The sequence below is a fragment of the Rhipicephalus sanguineus genome, chromosome 10, assembly GCF_013339695.2.
Source record: "Rhipicephalus sanguineus isolate Rsan-2018 chromosome 10, BIME_Rsan_1.4, whole genome shotgun sequence".
In the NCBI taxonomy this organism is placed as follows: domain Eukaryota; kingdom Metazoa; phylum Arthropoda; class Arachnida; order Ixodida; family Ixodidae; genus Rhipicephalus; species Rhipicephalus sanguineus.
This window is the reverse complement of record NC_051185.1, coordinates 134139550-134162229: the sequence shown is the minus strand read 5'-3', so window position 1 is coordinate 134162229 and position 22680 is coordinate 134139550. Positions and strand designations below refer to the sequence as shown.

Genomic DNA, 22680 nt, shown 5'->3' with positions numbered 1-22680 from the left:
TTTTCACTGGTCTTTTCAGGAGTCGTCCGGAACAGCACCAGGAAATCGCCCACGTACGTGAAGGTTCTCACGACGCCAAACCGCCCGATGTGTTCTTGCAGCTTCCTGTCGTAACGCGCTAGAAGCAGGTCACTTACGATCGGGGCTATGCAGAACCCGATGAAGACGCCATCTCGCTGCACGTACAGGACGTCGTCTTGTTTGATGATGGTGGAGGAAATATAGAGCTGCAGCAGATCGATGAACCTGGTGACGCTTGTGTCAAGCGCATTCTGAAAACGGGTTCCACCGTGCACTTCGATGCCTTCATGGGCAGTGTCAGCGAGAGCTGCCTGGGGAAGTGAATAAAAAAAGGTCCGTATAATGTCAACTGAATAACCTTGTACTCCTGGTGGGCATGTGTCAAGCAGATACTGCGGTACGGCTGATGGTTTCCAATTGATGAAAGGGTCACCCACTTCAAGTAAGTTCAGGCCTTTCTGCAGGTATGTTCCCAAACATTTCTGCCAGGATCCCTCTTCGGAAACAATAGCTCGGAAAGGTCTTTATGTGTCTTCACTGTAAAAAGTTGCAACAAGCTTGTCTCAACAAGCCCAGCGATTGACGAGGGCAGGTTTCCTGAACAGCTTCTATCTGTTTTAGCGGAAGTCATCCTAACAGACCTGCGGCGATTTTCGACGACACCCCAGCACATTGACCAAGGAGCGAAATTCGCGGTGATATCCTATCTACATGGAGAGTCCCACCGCATCAAAAAAGCTGCCGCACGCGCCAGTGTCAAAACTCGGTTCACTGTGCAGGAGAGTGAACAACTCAAGCCCTGCAAGTCAGTAGTGCAAGAAGAAGCATGTCACTCGCTTCGTCCCGTGCAGTGTGGGTGTTATCTACGAGGTTCCCACATCCTGAGGCAGCAACAATTAACATTGGTCAGACTAGCCGCTGTGTGAACGATCGCCTTCGTGAACATTCCAACAACATTAGAACGAAAACAGGTGGCAATCTGGCAATACATTGTGCCGCGTGTGGATGCACCCCAAACTTTCACCAGACGCGCATTGAAGCCTTCGTCATCCATGAAGCAGGTCACTCTTGTATACTCTAAGGCAAAATTACCCGAAAGAGAAGTAACGGAGCCCAATAGGTGCGCGCGCAAGCGCAGAGGGAGGCTCGTCGTGTGGAAACCAGTTAGTCGGGAAAGGGATGAACCGCGTGGGAGAAGCAGGCCGTGTGCAGAGATACATTCCGTGCGCAAACCGTTGTCAAGGGAACTAACGGTCCTCCTCGCTCGGGTCAGTCTTCCCACTTGTCTTCGAGATGGTGTATTGACGGTTGTGTCGCGCTCGGAAAGTTTGCCGATCTAGGAACTACGCCTCGGTGCCTTTGATATACACGTATGCGTGGGTGAGAGTGTCGTGCTGCTTTTACGTTTCGCCGCACCCATGAAGTCTGGAGCTGGTCTCGACACGTCGCTACGCCGCGCTGCATATCTCCGGCGTAGTCACGGCACTGCGTCGCCACCGGCTTGGTATGGCGGCCGAGAAGACAGTAGGCCTATCGGATCCATGATTGCAATCTTACTCTGGGAACAAATCGTCGCTGGATTCTTTCACAAGTAAGTGATCACTCTTTATTCTGCCGTTCCTATCGCGTGGGCGAAATTGATCGCGATTGCCGGTAACAGACTCGATCGTGTTGTATATCGCGCGCACGAAATGTACCGCGAGGGCAGGCTTTGGGCGTCAGCCCGCCTGTGCTTTGTGACCGCCTGGATATTGGCCGCCATTGTCGTCGGCCGCCCGGACGCTTGCTCACCGAAGATTCGCCGTGGTGATGAGCTCGAGTGTGCGATATTGGGCAGAGGCCTCGCCGCTGTTCTGCGACTTGTTCAAAACTCATTGCGGTCGCCGGCAACGAGCTCGAATAATGAGAGCAGCATTTCGGGCTAGTTGGTGATCCATGACGTCAAAGAAATTGCGCGACGAAAACACACACAGAAGACAAGTACAAACACAGCGCATTTTTTTTTATTGTGCCACCGGATCTGCTTATATATGCCACAGTATACATCACGCATACGTGCGAATGGACGCGACGCGAAAAAGACCGCGCATGCATAAAAAAATTAGTGAAATAAACAGTTACGCGTAACAGGATCTTAGGAACACAAGCTACTTGTCGGTGAGGGCCAGTGATGGTGAGCTAACGCACAAATCACCTAATTTGTTAATCGCCTCTGCCTCTGTCACGCACAAATCACCTAATTTGTTAATCGCCTCTGCCTCTGTCACTTCGCGAATTAGCTGCGATCTGCCGCGTGAAACAACCGTACACAGAGGCAAGGAAGGAATACAGCCACAATCTCGACAGTGGATCGCTAAAAAACCACCGGTGCCATTTTTTATGCACCGGCATGGGTTGGCGGGGCTTTAGCTAGCCGACTTTAGCTGCGCTTCGGAACTCTGCGGAAATTGGTCGCCATAACCGTCGGCTTCCTCGACGCTCGCCCTCAAGCAGCTGCGCGCCGTTTGTGGCGGGGGTTCCGTATTCACTCGCTGTTCTGCTCGAGATTCGCTGGCGGCTGCGGGGCTGCAGCGGCTTGCGGGCTTCCTCGAGCTGTACGACGCCACTCGAAGTATATTCGCCGGCTCGTTGGGGCACGGTGGTTAGCGGCGCCTCGGCGTGATTGCTGCGGCTGCCGCACTTGAACTGTTGCGCTACGCGGCTTGATATTGTCACGTGGTCGTGACGTAGACGAAGACAGCAGTCAGCACGTCCGAGATGAAACTGCTTATTTGGCCGAACTTGTGGCCGGGAAACGCAAAGTCAAACTACAGCAATATGCTGATAGCGGCGAACAGAGCGTCGACCGTCGGTCAGCTGACAAGCAGTCAAGCGCGTCGGCTTTTATACAGGCGCTATCGAACTTTCCAGCGATATCGCTCTTGTCGGCGTGATCTCTCGGCAAAGCAGGAACACTCTCGTGCGGCGTGCAATCTTAACAGATTGTTCTAAAACAATCGCGAAGCTTCCTACACATCACGGCGAGGCCTGCGCAGCGCGTTGCCCACAGTCTTTGTGGGTGAAGCTTCAACTCGTGAAATATAAGACTCGCGGCAATATGAGTCTTTGATGACGTATGACATCATGGTGAAATTATTTACATGCCATATTCTAGACGTGTCTTTTTATTTCACCTTCCACGTATTTGCCATGTGCGTGCTTCTTCATCTGCTCTGTGACGTGTCGCAGACTATTTGCAATATTTTTGTGCAGGGGTAAACCTATTTCCATGCCATAATTTAGACGTGTGTTTTAGTTCAGCTTGCACGTATTTGCAATGTTCATGCGTCTTCACTCTCGCTATCGACCAACTATTTGCAATATTTTCGGGCTTTGCAGGATGCAGCCGTTGTCCACAACGAGCAGAATGCTGTGTGCCCTGGCGCGTACAATGCCTGTCATCTATCGCTTCTGTTGGAGCAGCTTCACATAAAGGACTGTACGAGATACGACAACGTGGCTGGACCTGTATTCGACATTTTGCAGTGAATTTAATAAAAGAAAGCAGAAACTTCATATGCATACAGAAAAATAAAGCGTTTCATTGTATCACTTTTGTCTTTCGTTTTCGCATTGTCTGCGAAAGCAGTGACACACGCATGACTGGTTATTTTTTCGCGTGTTCTTTTCCGAGGCATTTGCTGCTCACCGCGGAAAAGAAGCTCTCGAAATAAGTATTAAGCCTTGCGGAGCGTCCGGCGAGGTGCGACTGCGAGGACTAACGGTTGCCTGGTAACGTGTAAATGTGAGGAACAAATGTTAGTCCATTGAGGTGATCCGTTGGGACTAACAGCTGCCCGGTAAGATTTAAATGTGAGGACTAAATGTTAGTCCATTGAGGTGATCTGTGCGGACTAACGGTTGGGAGGTAAGGTGTAAATGTGAGGACTAAATGTTAGTTCATTGAGGTGATTTGTGAGGACTAACTGTTAGACATGGTACCGTTAGTCCTTAAAAGGAGAAATGGTTGTGGCAGCCCCATTAGTCCCCAAAGGGACGAACCACACACCCTTTAAACACCCTTTTGCCTTAGAGTGTATAAGCTCCCTTTCTATCGCACTAACTGTCAAAGATATTAACTATCTTTGCAGTTGAGCGTTCGACGCTTCGTTGACAAGCCCGGCAGGTGCGCATGTGCTAGGAAAATCCTCTCCCTTCCTTTTGTCTTTTCCCTGTTCAAAAAGCTTATATATTTGCACAGCAATAATAAACGCATTTGTTGGTAGTCAGCGCTGGTCCCTTTTCATCTCTCTCGTCCTTGTGTTTTTCGCGCTGTTTTTTACGATGAGTGTGTACCAACAAGCTCAAGTTCGCACGCTTCTCAATTTCTTAATGCTCTCTCATTTAAATGACAAATCTCTGTTCTTTACCCTGATTTGTATATAACCAACTCATGCAAGTATTGCTCCAATATGGCCACACTAGCACACATTCTCTGGGAGTGTCCAGCACTAATTCGCAAAACTAGGGACGCGGCCTCCAACGAGGACCTTCGGGTGCGTTGGCGGACCGCGCTGTTCAGCTCAGGACTAGACCATCAGCTCTGGGCGATCCAGGAGGCCAAGGAAGCTGCTGAGAGACACGGTCTCTCGGCCGGCTCCTAGGCGGGAACCCAGCCCGGAAACCTGCAGGAACTCAATAGAGTTATTCACTCAGTCACCCACTGTTCTGAAGGAAAGAAGGTGACTTTGAAGGGCTCGTTTTTATTAGATGTGAAGCATCTTACAGCGGAGTTCAATCCGGTGGTGGTGGTGGTGTGCGGCGTGACCACCCTTACTGCGCATGCGCAAACCCTCTCCACTTCCCCTTTCTCCTCCCCTCTCTCCTCCCCCTTCCCCTCTCCCTCTCCACATCACCTCGCCCCTTCCCTTTCCCCTCCCCTTCCCCTCCCCCTCTCCCTCTCCACATCACCTCTCCCTTCCCTCTCCCTTTCCCCTCCCTTTCCCTCTCCCCTCCCCTCTCCTATTCCCTCTCCACTTTCCCACTCACCACTCCACCTCTGAAACGCGGGCTCTACATGCCGAAACACTGCTTCGCATCGCCTCATGGTCCCCTCTAGCGGCCGATGGTGTGATTTTTTTGTTAAGCACAATCCTTGTTTAAATGCACATATATACCTCATCAAGTGGACGGTAGGATGACCGCCGCCGTAGCTCAGTGGTAGAGCATCGGACGCGTTATTCGAAGGTCGCAGGTTCGGTCCCTGGCGGCGGCAAGTTATCTTTTCGTCCACTTTACTTTTTTCACATTTATATCCTAATTACTACAAATAACATCCCCTGTACTTTCCTTGGCATTATTAACTGTTAGTTCTCATTAATGTCCGTTCTCGTCGTTCCTGCGTAGAAATGAACTGTCAATCACCTGTGGCGCATACCCGAAATACCGCGGCCCGTGGTCAACGGGTATGTGCCATACGTGTCTGGAGGAAAGGGTTTGACGACGTACGCGACGCGATTTTTACGTTATTCATGTCATGACCCGACAGTCATATTCGTCAAATCCTCTTACCCTCCTATGCCAATTTTGATCTACACCAAGTTAAGGAGGCGATCATGAGAGCCCCCAGACGTAGGCGGCTAGATAGATAGATAGATAGATAGATAGATAGATAGATAGATAGATAGATAGATAGATAGATAGATAGATAGATAGATAGATAGATAGAAACGCTCAAAGTGCCAAAGGTTCGCTAAGAAATGCTTCGCATTTATTAAATATATAATAGGGATGAAATGAGCTAATGTAAGAGTTGTACATCAACGAATGGACATTACAGTATGCATAACGTTAAGCGCAATACTGAATCGACGAGGACGGGACAGGGAGTGACACACACACAAGCGCTAACTTTCAACAATGGTTTATTGTGAGCCGGATCACTGCATAAATACATGATAATTGCGGACATCAGGCATGCGCAAATGTGAAGCATCTAGAAATGACAATTCTTTTCTGGACAATGATAATGAAGGTGCGCTGACACAATCTTGGCCTAACTCGTGTATGGTGGCTGATTCAACTATCAACCGCGTGGTCTCATCTTTGTGCGTGCGTACGACAGAGCACTCATGAAAAGCAGGCGAACACCCACACGTGCTGCAATGCGCGGTTAACAAACCATCGCCACCCTTCTTTACATTGTTTTTGTGTTCTCTAAGCCTGTCGTTAAGGCAGCGCCCTGTCTGCCCCACGTAGAATTTCCCACACGATAGGGGGAGCTTGTACACGACCCCTTCTTTGCATTCCACGTGGCGAACTCTGTGATTTTTTACGCAGCCGCGCGCTTTGTGAGCAGTTGGGTTGCTGAGCCTGCACAGCTTTCCCAGCTTGTTTGGAGCCGTAAAAGCGACGCCAATGTTTGCTCGAGCGCCCACTTTTTTTAAGTTGTGGGAAATCTTGTGAAGGTATGGCATGACAGCGAACCTCTTGCGGGAATTCTCACCTGCGGCGGCGTTCTGTTGGCGACTTGAAGGCTTTTTGAGCAGGGATTCTGCCACTGACACCAGAAGGTGGTCAGGGTAGCCTGCTTGTGCGAGGCGCGCACAAAAGGCTCGCCTCGCACAAGCAGGCTACCCTGACCACCTTCTGGTGTCAGTGGCAGAATCCCTGCTCAAAAAGCCTTCAAGTCGCCAACAGAACGCCGCCGCAGGTGAGAATTCCCGCAAGAGGTTCGCTGTCATGCCATACCTTCACAAGATTTCCCACAACTTAAAAAAAGTGGGCGCTCGAGCAAACATTGGCGTCGCTTTTACGGCTCCAAACAAGCTGGGAAAGCTGTGCAGGCTCAGCAACCCAACTGCTCACAAAGCGCGCGGCTGCGTAAAAAATCACAGAGTTCGCCACGTGGAATGCAAAGAAGGGGTCGTGTACAAGCTCCCCCTATCGTGTGGGAAATTCTACGTGGGGCAGACAGGGCGCTGCCTTAACGACAGGCTTAGAGAACACAAAAACAATGTAAAGAAGGGTGGCGATGGTTTGTTAACCGCGCATTGCAGCACGTGTGGGTGTTCGCCTGCTTTTCATGAGTGCTCTGTCGTACGCACGCACAAAGATGAGACCACGCGGTTGATAGTTGAATCAGCCACCATACACGAGTTAGGCCAAGATTGTGTCAGCGCACCTTCATTATCATTGTCCAGAAAAGAATTGTCATTTCTAGATGCTTCACATTTGCGCATGCCTGATGTCCGCAATTATCATGTATTTATGCAGTGATCCGGCTCACAATAAACCATTGTTGAAAGTTAGCGCTTGTGTGTGTGTCACTCCCTGTCCCGTCCTCGTCGATTCAGTATTGCGCTTAACGTTATGCATATGTCGCACCAACAAGGCCAAAGATCCACCCTTGCTAAATTACAGTATGCCATGAATTAATATTTGAGTCATATAATCAGCAGAAATTAATATAAACAGCAACTGCACTTAAGAAACCCATCGGATTGGGGTCGTTTTGGAGTCTGATGGATGAGATCTGTACCACCTGCTTCTTTTTACGTGACTTCTTCAGCGCTCGAACCACGAAGCCGACCTAAAGAATAGACCAGGGCAGACAAACGCCGTTAAGCGTATATAAAATGAATGAATTGGTTAAGCTAAGGTTTGTATATCAGAGTGAACATTGAGCTACGCCACTTTAAAATTTCACGCTGCCGTTCAGGTTCCCTGAGGACACTAACTTAACTGATAAACTGTAAAGTGGCTTACATTACAACCACTACGTTCTCTCTTGCACACGCTTGGATCATATATTTTTTTGTTTTCTTTTCCTGCCTTCCTGCTCCCAGTACCTTTCTGTCCTCAATCTCCTTCTGCTATACAAAGGACCATGTAGGCGTCGTGATAGTGTACGCCGGAGCCTGGTCTTCAAAAAGGAGCCTTCTTTCTCTCCCTCTAAAATACGTCATACTTTAAAGCACGCTAAAGACATCTAGCGTATTGACGTCACCGCCTCCTGCCTCCCGTTGAGACAGCTGTACCCAGGGTTGCACAGCGTTCGTCTCACTTTACCCAAGGACAGGGCTCGCGCAGGGCGCTCCGGCGCTCGCCAGGTGTCGCGCGCATCGACCTTCTTTCTCCCCCATATAAAAGCGCCCGCCTGCTTACGTCACTAGTTGCTCATCTGGCTGTGCCCCGGTACAGTGAGCCAGAATAGGGGTAGTGGGTTCAGTGGCGTCGAACACGTGCCACCGCCGATGCCTCCTTGGGCGGAAGCGTAGGTCACCGACGCTACATTGTAACTGTTCACGTAGCGCAAAAATTTGACTCAGGACAAGAGGAGGCACGAAGACCAGTTCAAACAAGTTGTTCAAAGTTAGCGCTCGTCTTCGTCCCTTCTCATGTCCTGAGTCAACTTTCTGCGCTACGTGAAGAGTTATGCATCTCTAAACAAGCCCAACTTCCCACTCTCGTGAGTTACGTTGATCTCGACGGTCGTGGCACTTGGCGCGCAGCCGCGTAAGCATCCTTCGTTGCTTCGCGTCGCGTTTTCTCTTTAGCACCGTCGAAGTCATTGTGGGGCCTATAACATCAGTGGCTTCATCTCCCCCGCGGCCTCTCTTCTAGTTCATTGTAGCCGTGGAAAGGACGCCTGTACGCGCGCCGCTCCAAGCTCTCCGACAGCGCCGGTTCGATATCTTGCGTCACCAGCTGCCCTTCGGGGTGTGCCGCGGTACAGTGCTCTCTGTCATGCATAACGTGCGACGCTATGGAAGAATCACATATAATGTGATTCTTTTCGTTTTTAGACTGAGTGATAAATTAACATGCTTTCTGCCTTGAAAATAAACAACCCCGTTATTTATACGGTTGTCAATAGATTGTCCTGGGTTAGAGTGTACTAGAACGGTTCTCGTACTCTACCTGGCTTGATCTGCGCCTCTTTAGTTTTTTTCTACCGTGGCCTCCGCGATTCATTCCGGCAGCGCGCAGCCGGAGCGAAACGCGGAGGCCGCGTTTACAATGCGGAAATGTAAGCGCGATACGCGCGGAGTTACACATTTTACTGGCCGAACTTCTTGCATACCTTGCACAGCGTGCTTCTGATGTATGAAACGGACTGGAGAGGAGGGGTAGTGGGCGCACAGGTGCCTAACGCGGGACGCTGCCGATGTGTCCTTGGGCACCAAGGAGTACACACGAACAACGAGTGTCAGTACCAGTCAGGGATTACGGTCGCCTCCATTATTTCACGTGCTTTCGTTTCTTTTCATTTGCATAATTACTGCCATTCAGTAATCAGAAAGGAGCCTGCCGGTGTAATTTCTGCTTTGATTAGTAGCTTTTAAGAGATACGTTATTGTTCAGTACTGCACGTTGCTCCTTTTGAAGACCGTCTCAGAAGTAGGGTAAAAAAATCACAGCATATCCACGGGGTGAATGATGATCAGTGGGGCGAAGCTACGGAGGGAATCATCTGTAAACCGTGAAACTCTTCCGTGAAATGCGCCCAGTACATAATATAAAGAGTGTGAAACATCGTGTATATATTAAACATCAAACTTTTATTGTACTGTTGGTTTACGTGGTCCCTTCATTATCACTTGTGATCGGTGAAATGCAAGGAAGAAGTCCGCTCCCGAGCGAAAGAGCGCCAAGAGCGACCGCATTCCCCGCTCGCCCTGTGCGAATTAAAGGCAAGGCTAGAGGGAAGACAGGACGCGCGTTCCACGACGCGAGGTCGGTAGCATGCCCAACGAAAGCCAACGGAACGCGATCGTGCAAGTGCTCCGGCTTCGCATCGCCTCATGGTTCCATTTAGCGTCCCAAAACCAAATATATTGCTCAAGGTGTGCCTTGCGTTTTTCGTAGAAATAATTTCTTTATCATGTACATAAAGACGAAAAGTTGAAAGCTCACTAGAGTGTATCGCCCGCAAAGTATGTCTTTTAGTGTGATTTAACTCTCGTACGGCAGGGTCCTCGCGCCGTTGCCGGTCCACCTCGCCCGTTGACGATCGGGCGAGGTGGCTACATACAACTACTACTACTACACTTTAAGAAAAACATCTGGCGTTCTTTCGTTCTGCTTTTACAAAACATCTGGCGTCTTTCGTTGGTTTATTTCATCAATCAACGGCGTTTTGAACAAAATTTTTATTGTTTAATCACGCACAGGAGAAATCTCACCAGGCACTACCTTGGAGGTAAACAATGGCTGCTAATGGGAATGAGAGACAGAAGAAGTCGGCTTTTAGCTAACACTTACACTTCTACTTATACTAACGTTTCCTACTGGAACATGCCAATGGCTGCTAATGGGGAATGAGAGACAGAAGAATTCGGCTTTTAGTTAACGAGCACGCTGCGAATTTTTTATTGTTCAACAACGCACAGGAGAAATCTCCCACCGGCACCACCTTGGAGGTCAAAGCGTAAGACTTGTTACGGACTACTACGATGACGACGACTACGAGGGACGAACGGGTGCCGCCTTAAGGAGCTTCGCCCCTAAAAATGAAGTCGCTACCTACCTTAACACATCTTCAACTGAAAGGAAGAGTGCTACCTTGGACTGAATGTTTAGGGAAATTTCAATCGTAAAAAACGAAATATAGGGCCCCGGATGAGCTAAATAAGCGACATACACATCGGAATCGTTGTGAATCTTCGAAATTATTACAGTTGAAAATATCTATCTTGTGCGCCTTTATTGTCTTCCGCATGCTACCCAAAATATTCGCGCACGCAGCAGTGTGTTTCTAGTCTCTTTATTTTGCCATTTCAGCTACGGTAAGTTACACATTGTCACAATGTTCATGTCTTGACGGCGCGCAGGGTTTCCTATGGAGATCTTTGCCATCCTGGACGGCGTGGTGCTTCCGTACATCCTAGACCCAAACTTCGAGAGGTACCTGCCCGTTATTCCTTCTGGAGTACACTCGGTCAACTTCACCTGGAAGGCCGGTGAGAACAAGGTAGACCTTCACGGGAACATCGCCGACTCGTCTCACAGTTACGCCACAGTCTCGTGGGCGACTCAGTGATCTCGTAAAAACAGTTACGGCCTCGTTCGGCACACCCGCATACGCAGTCTGCGAACGTGTACTTCGAATTTGTTTGTTTGAAGTTTATTCACATGAAATAAATACATATTGATTGCAAACACTGTATGACCCCTTAGCCGAAGGCTAGTATTGGGGTCATTTACAGACATTTAATTACAGAAATGTTCATTAACAAACATGTAATTGACAGTTTCGACCGTCAATGACAACTACATAGAAAAAAAATAGAAATAGCAGATTAAAAAATATATATAACAGACAAAAATATATGGTACAGACGTAGAATACATAGTACAGAACAACGAGACAACATGTCGTTTATAACTTAAATGTGGTAAGCTTAACAGCATTGAAAGAGAAAAGAAAGGAAAAAGAAAACATGAGTATCTACAGGTTGCGCACGTGACATAAGTTTCTATACACATGACATTTGCTGTTGATAGTACTTTTTTAACCAGTGTGATACGTTATTGCTCTGCTTTCCCTCAGTTGGTATGTCGTTCCATATTTTTGTACCAATAAATTTTACAAGTCTCTGGCCATATAAGTTTCTTGCCACTGGTATATTAAAATTCCCAATTGTCTTGTTTCTTCGACATCGTGCGTCGGTTTGTGCCGTATTGCGTTGCACATATTTTGCCTACATTAACATCAATTATTCAGGGTGTCACCGCCAACTCTAGCCAGAGTTTAAAATATACCGACGCACTTGATGACAACGCGGTGTAAGTCATACTATTTTAGGGGTTCTCTTAACTGCTTAATTAAGCATATTTAATTACCTAACTTTTGAAGCAACCAACCTGTGCAAGATATTCCTATGAGAAAGTTGTAGATCGGTTCGCAAAACGTCCGATTAGACGGTTTCCGTCTATTAAAGGGACCGACAACAGACTTTTCTCGACCCAGTTTTTTACGGCGTAATAGAAAGCCCACCGTTCGTAGTGTTTGCAGCTGCAATGGTTAATCCCGAATCCTCGTCTTTATATTATTTGCGGTATTTTTCGATCGGGAAAGCCCCTGAACTGTACGTACATGTCCTCCAGCAACGCTATGAAGCAATAGCGATGCCGATAGCCCTCTTCGCATTATGCTCAAAGTTTCGGTTTCGCAGGAGTGGATGAAACTGTGGTTAACCACCTTCATATTGACGTTTTCGACCGTTTTGGAATATAAAATCAGGTAGAATAACTTTTCCAAACTCTTGTCGTAACGTGACATTTCTTTACTGCCTCGCGAGCTAGACGTTCGTGGCCTCCGCGATTGGTTTCGGCAACGCGTCGCCGGAGGTAATCTCGGAGGTCGCGAGGCACTCTTCGTATTTTTTCAACACATCGGCAGGTACCGCTAGGCCCTGAGCTAACAACATTCATGCTGCCGCTCATGAGCATCGGTTCATTCGTCAAGCGAAGGCAGCGCCACTGTTCGGCTCGTGCAAACGAATGCGCATCTGCACATTTTACGTTAGAAACGATTATAATAAATAATTCGGCAGATCGCACGAGTTGTGGTAATCGGTTTCATGCGAAACAGTCAGCGAGTTCTTCTATACTGTATTTTATGGCTTCGAGCCAAACGTTACCATGTGGATCGACGTGTTTTTGTAAGTGAAATAGCTGTGTGCACATCGTGGGTTTACCAGGTACTTCGACAACACTGGCGTTTGAAAGGTAACTTATGGTGCGACCTAATGTCAGCCCTCACGTTAGGGTACATACGTCAGCAGTATCGAAACTATGTGCACTCTATAGTGCAGTGATGCAAATATCATAGGTAACTTTCGTTAATGTATTCCTCCGGGGTCGAGCAATGCTTCAATATAGCTTGCTGAATCATAGGAATACAAATGGAATGTTCATTAGACTGCTATAAAAGCGGAGCGCACACTAGAACCACATACGTTAATCTGATATGGTGCTGTATCGTACCAGTTTATAGACCTGGCGTGGCTTTGTGGTAGAATACCTGATTGCCACGCAGGATGCTTGGCTTCGATTTCTGCTGGGTACTTAATTTTGCTTCTTGCGGTTCTTCGGGTGAACGCTCCTGATGTCGGTTTTCCTTAACGCTCTCGCATTTAAATAACCTATGCTTGTTCTCGCCGTTACTGAGTATATATAAACAGTCAGCCACCCGTGGCGCATACCCGCACTTTGGGGCCCGTGGCAAACGGGTATGTGCCACACGTGTCTGGAGGAAAGGGTTTGAAGATATGCGTGACAGGATTTTCACGTTATCCATGCCACGACCCCACAGTCATATTCTTCAAATCCTCTTACCCTCCCATGCCAATTTTGGTCTACACCAATTTAAGGAGGCGATCGTGAGAGCACCCGGAAGTAGGCGGCTACATAGATAGATAGATAGATAGATAGATAGATAGATAGATAGATAGATAGATAGATAGATAGATAGATAGATAGATAGATAGATAGATAGATAGATAGATAGATAGATAGATAGATAGATAGGCATGTGGACAGAAACGCTCAAAGTGCCAAAGGTTCGCTAAAAATGCAAAATGCAAAAGTGCGCTGTTTCAACGCTAATATAGAGACCATACAAGCGTACACCAGTAAAAGGTAACGTGATAGGTACATGCGCACGTTCACCTTTTTGCCGCCAGAGGTGCCAAAAGTAATTTTGAGTGTAGAAATAAAAGTATAAATCCGCGTTGAAAGGGACACTAAAGGCAAATAACAATTTATGTCAAAGTGAAAAGTCGATGTTTGAGAACGTCTGAAACGTCAATGTTATCGACAGCAATGCTCTTCTAATCGAGAAATTAAGGTAACTGTACAACACGATATGCGCCTTTGTGGGACATTTTGGAATCAGCCCGATGACGCGAAGAGCCCCGAGTACAATTAATTCCTAGTACTCAAGCTACTTAGAATAAAAAGTCACAGTTTCGCCGCAAGGGCGAAGCAATGAATGCGATAGCAAGAAACTAATGCTATACGAAGTGAGGCTCGCCAATGGATACTCTCAGTTTGAACAGCGCTCCTGTTGCAAAGGCTGCCGAAGCAGCGAAGGAAGCTAGCGTGCTTCAAGTGTCGAGCTGTGACACTTGGTAATTCGCGCTCATCTTCTGTTTGTTCGTTTAGCGGCGTCCCTTGAGCTCTAGTGACTTTCGTACGCTCCGTAACATGAGTGCGGACATCACGGTGAGAGCTCAAAACATCCCTCTTCCCCTCACCACGAGAAAACCGCGCGAGCAGACAGCGGAAGGGCAAGGTTCGCCCTGCGCAAATATAAGAAGCGAGCAAGCTCGCCGACGACTTTTAAAGGCGCCCGTCGCGCTCCTCACGCTATCTCGCTGGTAATGAAGAAACGCTTATAAGCTCCTGCCGTCCCTGAGTACTGCCAGCGGTAAGGGTGTGTATATAACGCTTGCCGTTAGCTACCTGAAGGATCTGCGCTTTCTGGCGTAGTGGTTAGCGCGACGCGCTGCGGAACGAGAGGTCGTTGGTTCGATTCCGCGCTTCGGCAAAATTTTTCTGAATAATTTTTCTTCGATATATATATATATATATATATATATATATATATATATATACATATACATACTTATACATATGCGGTGCATGACGGCGGCGACGGTGACGGCAAAATCCAGCCGAGACTGTCCATATAATTGCTATCGCAATAAAAATAACATTCCGTGCATCACAAGACGTAATAAAATGCTGCTTGTGCGTTTCTCTTTGATTCCTGGAATCCTGAGGAAGGATATGCCGTTTTCTTAGGGACCCCAACAAGCTGATTCGTTTCGAAAACTTACTGCGTTGCTTGCCTCCCCACCCTTAGCCCATTTGACCAGTCAGCAGCCACTGAAGTTCGCACCGACGCCAGCGGACATGGCATTGGCGCAGTTCTCGCTCAGTGGCAGCAAAGAAAAAATCGCGTCATCGCCTGCGCCAGTGGCCTCCTTTCCTCATTCGAGTACAAGTTTTCGATCACTGAGCGCGAGTGTCTCGCACTTGTTTGGGCAGTCGGAAGATTCCGACCATACTTATTTGGCTGCCTCTTTGCCGTGATCACAGATCACCATGCTCTGTGCTGGTTGTCATCCCTCAAAGATCCTACTGGACGACTTGGGCGCTGGGCTTTGAAGCTTCAGGAATATGCTTTGACGTAACCTACAAGTCTGGCCGACTGCACCAGGATGCTGACTGTCTATCTCGTAATCCTGTAGATTCCCCTGACCTGTCGCCGCATGATTCAGACGCCTGCATTTTCGCCATATCTGACCTCACCGACATACGCAGTGAACAGCTCAGTGATGCCAATCTGCGGTCCATCATCCACTGTCTACGTTCTCACGACTCCGACACATCCCTCCACTTGTTCGTGCTCCGTGATGGCAATCTCTACCGGCGTAACACGAGCTCCGAAGGGCCAGAGCTTCTACTAGTTCCCGCAACGCTCGGCTCTACTGCTCTTGAACAACTTCACGACGCCCCAACCGCCGGACACCTCGGAGCTGCTCGCACGTATGATCGCGTACGGCGTCGATTTTTCTGACCAGGCCTTTACCGTTCTGTGCGCCGATACGTTGCATCTTGCGAGTCCTGCCAGCGCCATAAGCGTCCTTCTCTGCCGGCCCGCCCGGCCCACTTCCACCTATAGACATTCCTGCCGACCCGTTCTACCGCGTCGACCTCGATCTCGTCGGACCATTTCCAACGTCGCTGACTGGGGATAAGTGGATTGGCGTCGCTACTGACTATGCGACACGATATGCTATGACGCGAGCACTACCAACAAGCTGTGCAACTGACGTCGCGGACTTTTTGCTTCATGACGTCATTCTCCACCATGGAGCTCCACGTCAACTGCTGACCGACCGTCGTCACTCCTTTCTCGCGAAGGCCATTGACGACATTGTTCGCTCGTGTTCTACGCGTCATAAGCTCGCCACTGCATACGACCCGTAAACTAATGGATTCACTGAGCGCCGAAATTGCATGCTGACCACAATGCTATCTATGTATGTTTCTGTGGACCAAGGAGATTGGGATGACACTCTGCCTTACGTGACGTTCGCCTACAACTCGTCACGCCACGACACTGCTGGCTTTCCCCCTTCTATCTCTAGTATGGCCGCCATCTCACTTTACCGTTTGAAACTCTTGTACCATCAGATACCTACACTCCTATAGAGTACTCCGCGATGCAACTGTTCGAGCTCAAACAGCTCGCCAGATCGCACGGGATCATCTTTGTACTTCGCAGCTGTCTTAGAAGTCTTGCTACGACAGCCTTCACCGGGCCGTCTCCTACTCCCCAGGATCGTTGGTCCTGCTCTGGACACCTTGACGCACGTTGGTCTGTCATCGAAGCTCCTCTCCCGCTATTTCGGGTCGTATAAGGTCTTGCGCCAGCTTACTGAGGTCACGTATGAGATCGCCCCGTCGGACAGTACATCGTAATCGTCTGTCCCCTCTACTGACATTGTATACGTATCCCGTCTGAAGCCGTACTCCCCCGCCCACGATCGTACTCTTTCCTAAGCGCGGAGACGGCGCTCCGAGCGGCTGGGCTGTATGTTAAAAGCCGTGACGAACAAGCAGGAATACTCCATCGAGTAGATGAACACGACGATTGCAATAGCGCGCGCGTTGTTGTTGTTGTTGTTATTGTTCTTGGCTTTCCGCCATCTTGGCTGAAGGACTCCGCGTGTACATCATGTAAATACATTTCATTCTTTCTTTCTTTATTGCGGGTATTCTCAATCGCGTAACAATATTAAATTTAACGGGCATCGCGCGGACACGGCGAAAAAATTAGTCAATGCTTTTTCATTAGCAGCATATTAATGTGACAGGTCACAACTTCGATGACCGCAGTCTTTACATACCTCAGCTGAACTTCCGGTCCCCGAGAAAAAGAAAATATGGAAACTCATATCTCATTCACAAGTTTAGTACAATCCGGACAATAGGTAGAAACGTTTCAAAAATAGTAGTAGTTAAGTGTGTGTTTATTTGAGTAAATCTATACAAAACGATTGGAGGAAGGCAAAAGGAGTAAATGATGGACGCACTGTGACTCTAGCTCGAGCGGCTGACACCTAAACGGCGACCATCAGTGGATGAGGGAGGTGTAAAGGACCGGAAAGCGACAGAGGGGGTCTGTACATATATACACAAATGCATGTAATGGCTATTTACATATGGCTATTTACAAGGACGTAATGCTTCATAGTTTGCTTATGAAAGTGATCTCCTCGAAACAGTTTGTCACCTGGCCCCGGCACTGTGACATCACCGTGAGCAGCAGGCAGCCGAGGCCGGACTGCTCGAGGAAGTCGCATAGAGTTCTAACAGCAGCCCCCCACGCTGAGGAGAGGCCGTTACGCAATAGCAGCGTCTCGGCCGGCAACCCCCGCGCGCGGTAGCTGTTCAAAGGTCCTCCAGTGGTGCTTCAAAAGCACTGCACCGAAGGAGCGAATGTTCGAGGTTCTCCACTGCACCACAGTGTTGGCAAGTGTCCATAGAGGCAAGTCCGAGGCGTTGCCTGCACGCTTGCGTCCGCACTCACCCGACGCGCAACCGGAGTAGTCCCGCCTTTTGTTGGTGAGATATATTGCAGGCAGAAGTTTTGCATATTCGGTTACTGAAAGAATTACAAGGAAGAAGACACACTAGAAGTGTGCACGGGCTCCGGGTAGCCTGAAAGCCCGAGCCCGACCCGGCCCGCGGGCCGGGCTCGGGCGGGCCGACGCATTTTCACCTCCGGCCCGGGCCGGGCTTCGGCTACTTGGAGTTTTATCGGTCCGGGCTCGGGTCCGGCGCAAAGCCGGACTCAAGCCAGAAATATAGAGAATTAGCGGGAATTGTTTTCCAGCACGCATGCAGCGCCTTTTCCGCGACCGCCCTTTACCGCTTTTCCTTTCCATTCGCAACTTTAAACAAAAGGGGAGCAGGTAAAGCACTGCCTCTGTTGTACTCCGACAAAGAGAGAAGTAACACCACCTGAGCTAGTGACGGCGCCACGCGACTGTTCGCGTTAGATATGAGGGAAAATGCACGCGACAGCGACCCAACGTAGATCGCCTTCGTGCAAGCTGACGCTTGCATGGGCATACCCCATACACGTGACGGCTTTGGCGAGCGAGCTCCATTGTTGCTGGCATGAGGCCGTCTACTTGTAATTTGTAATCTGTGCAATAGAGACTGTTCGTCGTGTGTCGTTTGATCATATTTGATATGCTCAATAAAATGCCAAATTACCGGAAAACGATGTTTTGTTTTCGCAACGAACCTTCAAAAAGCCGGGCCGGGCCGGGCCCGGGATTGTGTTTTCGTACGTCGGGCCGGGCCGGGCGGGCTCGCAGCCCTTTGCCGTCGGGCTCGGGCGGGCCTTCGACAATGTCAGCGGGCACGGGCCGGGCTCGGGCTCGGAAATACGGCCCGTGCACAGCTCTACGACACACAGACGGACAGAGGTTAACGAGGTGCTGTTAACCTCTGCCTGCCTGTGTGTCTTCCTCGTTGCAGTTCTTGCAATCAGCGCATATTCAAAACTTGTACATGAACCAACTAGTCCCATTCATCGCCTTACTGATAAAGCGCGCGGTGGTCGCGGTTAACGTCTCCCCGCACCCGATACGCAGGTCAAAGTGGTGCTCTTTACGAACGATAAGACGCATGTCTTTGCTGTTCCGAGGTACGTCGACTGGAGGAAGTAGCCATGCACTTCCGGCCAGCTCGTCGGCGATTTCTTGGCCAGGCACACCACAGTGGCCCTCTGCGAAAGGACGGTGAAAACCCTCCTGACGAGTGCGTCAAGCTAGCTGCGTATATTGCGCACTAGCGGGGAGCCGCAGCGCTTGCGGCTGAGCACGGCGCGTGAGCCACACAGCAGTGGACACTTTGGTGGGATTGGTGACACCTCTAGAAGAAGGTCGAGCGCCATGCTTAGGGCCCAGAGCTCAGCTGTCATCGATGACACCTGATTCATCATTCTGTGCGTGGCGCTCAAGTGTTGGGATCACTGCCGCCATACTAAGCGAGCGGCCGTCTGGAAACACAGAGCCATCGGCGTACACTTGTAAATGTTGCCGAATTTCTTCGTACGCAATGGCTTTTGTGAGCTGCTCCAGCATACATTGCGGTGTTCGTCGTTTCACGCCGGTACCGGGACATCCGTGCGGACGTGTTGTGGACCCCCAAATTTCACAGGCGCCACATGGGGTCGCTTCCTAGCTCAGTTGGAGCACGCCTCCTATTCTCGAACGATGTCAAACGAACTGGAGGAAGGGGGCGGGGCTCCACCTCTAGGCATCCTGTCTATGGGCACGTTGCGTGGCCAGGAGCTCCAGTGGCTGAGACCACGCTTTTGCCAACGAGGCGGCGCGCTGTGACGTGCGCGGTTGTCGCAGGCAGGTCCTGAGGCAGAGTGTGACGCTGGGCGAGTTGGTGCATAGCTTAATAAAATATTTGTGGCACAACTGAGACAAGCAAGGAAGAAAAATCACAGCATATCCACGTGGTGAATGATGATGAGTGGGGCGAAACGAACTCGCGCTGCAGCACGGCGATGGCATTGGCGCGAGCGTGGTCCTTTTTGATGGAAGATATTGTGACTAGATTGTTTTGAGAACCACAATCTGTTGCACACACCGCAACTATGGCCGAAACTGTTATCAAGGAAGTCCCGCTGTAAGCGCGCGTCGGCGCCATCGGGCAGAGCCCGCCTGATGTGTTTTGCAGCCACTTCACGTGATCGCACAGCCTCAGGCTCTGCCTGCCGGTACGCGCGCTTTCTCGCCGCTTCACGGTCCTTCACATTTTGAAGATCCGATTCGCGCCGCAGCCGTGCACCTTCGGCCTCGCGGGCTCGAACGGCGGGGTCTTCCGCCGCAGCCGTGCAGCTTGTCGAGCAGCTTCGGCCTCGCGGGCTCGAAGGGCGGGGTCTTCTCGCCGCAGCCCTGCAGTTTGTCGAGCAGCTTCGGCCTCGCGGGCTCGAACGGCGGGGCCTTCTCGCCGCAGCCGTGCAGCTTGTCGAGCAGCTTCGGCTTCGCGGGCTCGAACGGCGGAATCTGCTTCGCGGCGTCGACGTGCAGCTTCGGCCTCGAGGGCTCTCACCTCAGGATTCTGTCTGCGAGCACGCGCTGCCGCCGCCTTCCGTGGCCTCCGTTCCGCAGCCTTGTCTTCCATCTGGCGACTCCGAGCTAAAGAGAAAGCGTGCCAAGAGGGAGCCTCATGGCGCGTTACTTCTGAAATGTTGTCTTCGGGTGTCGTTGAAAACACGAGACGTAGAAAAGAAGAAAGAACGCCACACAGGCAAACACGCACGAGAGTGTCACTCGTCAACGTCGTCTTCTTCTTCTACTGCATACCAGAACGCGCGCAGTAAAGAAGAATGCCACACAGGCGAACACGCACGAGAGTCTCACTCGTCAACGTCGTCTTCTTCTTCTACTGCATCTAGAGAAGGCTACTACAACGATACAAACGGAGGATGGACAGACCCACGGCATAAGGAGCTTCGCCCCTAAAAATTGCACCATTTCCCGCTAAAGGGGACCATGAGGCTATCCGAAGCCGGAGCACTTGCACGATCGCGTTCCGTTGGCGTTCGTTGGGCATGCTACCGACCTCGCGTCGTGGAACGCGAAGAGGAACGCTACGAGCGTCTTGTCTTCCCTCTAGCCTGGCCGCTAATTCTCGCAGGGCGAGCGGGGAACGCGGTCGACAGGCGTGCGAGAGGGGGGCAGCGTAGGAGAGGAGAGAGAGGGGGAGGGGACGCGCATGCGCTGGCGCTCATCGCGGCGTTGCGCAGGAGAGAATTTCGGCGTGTCTAGCCCGCGTTTCCGAGGAAGAGTGGAAAGGGGGAGGGGAGAGGGGAAATGGTAGAGAAAAGTGGAGAGGGGTAGTCGAGGTGGGAAGTGGAGAGGGGGAGGGAGAGGTTGAGTGGATTGGTGAAAGGGGAAGTGGACAAGAAGAGTGGTGTGGCAAAGTGGAGAGGAGGTGTGTGGAGAGGGTATGCGCATGCGCAGTAAGGGTGGCCACGCCGCACACCACCACCACCGGTTTGAACTCCGCTGTAAATTGCTTCGCATCTAAAAAGAGAAGACAGGATGGGGCGCCAGGCCCTTCCTATGCTTAACATCCAGCAGTCTCCACTGGGCTTTGCCTATGGGCGACGAGCGGCAGCGTGTTGTTGCCATCTAGGTGGCATTGTTAAGGCACAAAGTCATATTTTGCGAACCGCCTTGGCCTCGCACAGTGAGCTTCCCAACACCCGCCGCGGTGCGCACGGAGTGTTGTCGTTTACTCTTGGCCGCGCCGTGAAACTTGCCGCTGCTGTGCAAGTAGACGCCCAGATACTTAACCAAGCTCTTCCACAGAAGGTCCTTACCGGCCAGTTTCATAACAGTGTATTATACTGCGACGAGCGCCGTGCCTAGACCGCCTAGAAGCCTAGACCAAGCGTGCGCAGCTGTGCATCGATCGCGTCGAGAGCCACCTGCAGGCACTCTCGGACGCGCGGAGCCTCCCCCGCAGGGCCGAGGCACTACGAGGCAATGTCTTCCGAGTAAACCTAGGTGTGTACGTGATGCCTGGTGCGCTCAGGGAGGGAGTCCGGCACCGCGGCAGTCGCGAAATTCAAAAGGCGATACGGCAGGGCCCTGCGAAACACCAGCGCTGACGGGACGCGCCTGGTACAGGAGGCAACCAAATCTCACTCTCACTGCGCGATTTGACAAGAGAGCTCGCGACCAACTGCCAGAGCCGCCAGGCCACGTCCGCTCCGGAGACGGCATCGAGGTCGGCCCTGCGGTCGATGCTGCCAAGTGCACGTCAAGAAAGACGAACACAGCGATCTGCCTCCTTGCCTACGCGAGCTCGAGCGCAGAGACAGGACCAGCGATCGAATCCGTCGCACAGCGCATCCCTCGACAACCATTCTGCTGCTCGGCGAACAACTCCCTAGCCGCGGCATGCCCTTCCAGCATCTGCAGTGGTACGCGCTCCATGAGCTTGCAAGCAGCTGACGTGAGCGTGACTGGGCGATACGAACCTAGCGCCGATCGCGAAGCACTCCGCGCGATACTCCAGAATCGCACCACACTCTATGCCAGCATGACTAGAGGATGCATGTTGTTCTGGGTCTTCGAGACGGAGCGGAAAATGTTGCAGAGCCGACGCGACGTGCGAGCTTTCTGCAGACCAGAGGGAAGTCCATTGCTGCCTGCTCAACCTCTTGCTGTGACGACGCGCCGCAGCGTCTAGGCGGTTAGAGACGTCAGACTCTGGAGTTTGGCAAGACGCGTGGCGCCACCTGTCGGTGTAGTATTGGGTAGTACAAAGACCGATTCCTCCGCACAGTTTGCTGTGGGACCAGGTCCAAGTAGCGAGTGCGAAAGAACGATTCAGCTTAATATTGCGTGTGTTGGCGCATTTAACACTTAGAAAGAGAGCTGTGAATTTCTCTCCGCTCGTCGGACCGCTATAGAGTGCTTGCTGAATCACTCGCCAGAAGGACGGCGAAAACGAAAACATACGAGACGACTACGAAGAGCACACTACGAAGAAACGCCGCCATCGACACTGCGGTTGCTTTGTGAATTGCCACGGACGTAAAGGACTGAATAACAACGT

At 50.6% G+C, this 22680-nt stretch overlaps 1 protein-coding gene across 6 annotated transcripts in view; it reads left to right on the top strand.

Moving 5' to 3' along the window:
* Positions 1-22680, top strand: part of LOC119372473 (protein shifted) — a 709384-nt gene that overhangs the window by 181168 nt on the left and 505536 nt on the right. For 5 of the 6 annotated variants that reach the window (XR_007417709.1, XM_049419637.1, XM_037642946.2 and 2 more), the window contains exon 2: positions 10836-10975. Coding sequence is in view for 5 of the 6 variants with exons in the window: in XM_049419637.1 (XP_049275594.1) it covers positions 10836-10975 (140 nt within the window). In the remaining variant the exon portion in view is untranslated. The remainder of the gene's footprint in view (positions 1-10835; positions 10976-22680) is intronic. The other variant, XM_037642948.2, reaches the window with a different exon arrangement.